This window comes from Pyrus communis, chromosome 10, assembly GCF_963583255.1.
Source record: "Pyrus communis chromosome 10, drPyrComm1.1, whole genome shotgun sequence".
In the NCBI taxonomy this organism is placed as follows: domain Eukaryota; kingdom Viridiplantae; phylum Streptophyta; class Magnoliopsida; order Rosales; family Rosaceae; genus Pyrus; species Pyrus communis.
Window position 1 is genome coordinate 9193503 of NC_084812.1, and position 2807 is coordinate 9196309.

Genomic DNA, 2807 nt, shown 5'->3' on the forward strand with positions numbered 1-2807 from the left:
CGACAGTTTGGTTGGAAATATAACGAACGCATACTTTCATATTCTAATAGGGCCCATAATTCTTAAATTATATATTAAAAAATAAAATAGACAGCCCGCCAGCGTGGAATGAAAGAAAACGAAAAAGGGGATGAGGATCCTCTCCGTATTCGGATATTGAGGATCATCAAATCATGTTCGTTTATCGTATATCATGCGGTTAGTTTTCATCAAATATTATTTATATTTAATTTTAAATAATAGTATTTAAAATAATTTATAACCGTACAATTTATGATGAACAGATATAATTTAAGAATCTTTAGAACCTTCACAAAAAAAATCCGAAGAGTAACCTGTATCGAAAAAGTGGGAGGAAAGCGTGGAATCTTCCACAATCCGCACAGAGAGGGCCGATAGAGGCTGTCGGTTGCCCTCCTCCAAATATTTTTAGAGAGAGAAGACTGACTTTTTCCTACCCACTTAGGCACGGCACATTCTCTCTCTCTCTCTCTCTCTCTCTCTCTCTCTTCGGCATACGATTCCCAATCAAATTGCACTCGCCCAAAAGGTAATTTTAGTTTAATTTAATTGTTTCTATAGTTTAATTTCAGTTAATTGCTTTTTGATTGTTCTCTCACCTTGATTCGATTATTTTTCCCGTTTTGGATTTCTGAGTTTTTTCTCGGTTTGCTTTTTAGATGCTTTATGATTAGGGATTAGGGTTTTAGGGATCTGGAATTTTGGGGGATTTTCTAATATATTGAAGAATTTGTGCAATTGGTTGGATATACTTGCTTAATCGTTCTGATCTGGGACTTCCTTTTGCTTAATCTCGTGATCTGCGTGGTCTAGATCTTTGTTTTTTCCTGATCTAATCTTGTTCTAGATTTAATTTGGTATTTTGATGTAAAATACGAATCTGGTTTTGGGATTTAGAGTTCGTTTGGATACGCTTTTAAAATGATTGCAAACGTTTTTGGAGATTGAATAATTTAATATATTTTTTTTCGTAATTTTTCTTTGTCTTGGAGATTGAATAATTTAACTAATCTGAGTATTTTCTCTGTATTTCAGCTGTATCTGAATCTAATTCATGTCGAGGTATTGATTTATTTGAGCCATAAGAAAAATGACTAAATTAGTGATGAGTTTGTATGAAGTGCAGGCAAGGCGTTTCCAGTCTGAAGTTTTGTGGTTACTGAGATGGCAAGTGGTTTTGGGGAGTCTACAAGAGTCCCGCCCCAAAGCGTGTCTTGCTTCGGTAACAATGCCAACGATGTGGGAGATTTCGAATGCAATATTTGCTTCGAACTAGCCCAAGACCCGATCATAGCCCGTTGCGGCCACCTCTTTTGCTGGCCTTGCCTCTACAGGTGGCTGCACCATCACTCGAATTCCCAAGAGTGCCCGTTTTGCAAGGCCCTCATAGAGGAAGAGAAGTTGGTTCCGCTTTATGGTAGGGGCAAGACGCAAACCGACCCAAGATCAAAGTCGTATCCAGGGATCAACATTCCCAATCGCCCGTCTGGGCAGAGGCCTCCAACTGCCCCTCCTCCGAACACCAATCAATTTGCCAATTATGGCTTTGGATTCATGGGGGGATTTGTACCAATGGCAACTCAACGGATTGGTAACTTCACCTTGGCGACTGCATTTGGTGGTCTGTTACCGTCTTTGCTTAACGTTCAGTATCACGGGTTCCCGGATGCTACTGTATATGGAACAACTTCTGGTTTCCCTTTCGCACCATTCAATTCATTTCACGGAGGCCATGGTCACGGATTCTTTCAGCCGGAAAACCACCAATGGCAGCTGGCTGATGTTTGGAAGTATATTTTTTTGTTTATCGGTGTGTTTGTGATCGTCGCCGTTATTTTTGGTTCGTAAAATGAGTTGCCACTCAAAGGTTTGAAACCAACAGGGTTGTTTAGTGTTGCTGCTCTTATATGTGTAAATATACGTTAGTCGCATTTCTGTTTGTTGAGACCAACAAGGTCAGAAGTTTGGGGTCGATTTATAATAAACGGTTTGCTTTCTCTCGCTCTCTCTCTCTCTTGATCTCTCTCTCTTGATATTTTTTTTACTGAATTCTGAAAATGTCCATGTTATCTGGCACTGCCATGAGTTGCAAACATCGTATTCTTCCTGTCTGGTTTTTGTGCAATGATGAATGTAATAAGAACACAAGGACAAGGGACAAGGTTATAATTCATCTCTCCAATATGTGCCTTTGATCTGGCTCTGCCACCACCCGGGACCGATACTGAAAAGTTTGATGAAGCTGATTTTATTGGATTCAGTTAAGAAGTTGATTTTACTGAATTCTAAGATAGCCGTTTTATAATTATTTCGGAGCTGTTTAATAACTATTTTATTTTCAGTTTTCAATTTTTCTTTTTATTTTTCTTGAAAAGTGAATATAGGGTATTCATTTTCGACCCATGAAATCTTAGTATTCAAACTCTTCCCCTCCGCTTAGTAAAACGGGGCCTTATCAAGTGTCTTGTAGCCCAATGCGAATGAATGCCTATTTTAGATTGCTCCTCCAATGATTAAAACGATTTCTTAACATTCAAATAACTTAAAATATTTCTAGCTCATAAAATACTTTACGGAGAAGTACTTGAATTTTTAATTCAAATTTAAATAAAATCATTTCCATCAAGACGTTTATAAGTTGAAGTACTTTCTAGTGAAACAATTTAATAGAGTCCTGATGTTGTTGGTGAAGTGGTTATGAGCTGGACAAGGCCATATGAACATGGTCTTCACAATTAACTTTATCGGAAGGGTGATGGCTGAACTCTGTATCATCGTCAGCGTCA

General features: G+C 38.2%; 1 protein-coding gene across 3 annotated transcripts; it reads left to right on the plus strand.

The window, feature by feature from the left end:
* The first annotated feature begins 426 nt into the window (after positions 1–426).
* LOC137748225 (uncharacterized) lies at positions 427–2024 on the plus strand. 3 transcript variants are annotated; one of them, XM_068488337.1, is made up of 3 exons: positions 437–550; positions 1057–1083; positions 1148–2024. In XM_068488337.1, exon 3 carries the CDS (start codon positions 1186–1188, stop codon positions 1867–1869), a length of 684 nt encoding a protein of 227 aa, XP_068344438.1. In that variant the 5' UTR covers positions 437–550; positions 1057–1083; positions 1148–1185; the 3' UTR covers positions 1870–2024. The 3 variants fall into 3 exon arrangements, with proteins under 3 accessions (XP_068344437.1, XP_068344438.1, XP_068344439.1); XM_068488336.1 differs by lacking the exon at positions 1057–1083 and having other exon boundaries at positions 427–550; XM_068488338.1 differs by lacking the exon at positions 1057–1083 and having other exon boundaries at positions 481–550; positions 1143–2024.
* Positions 2025–2807: the final 783 nt, after the last annotated feature.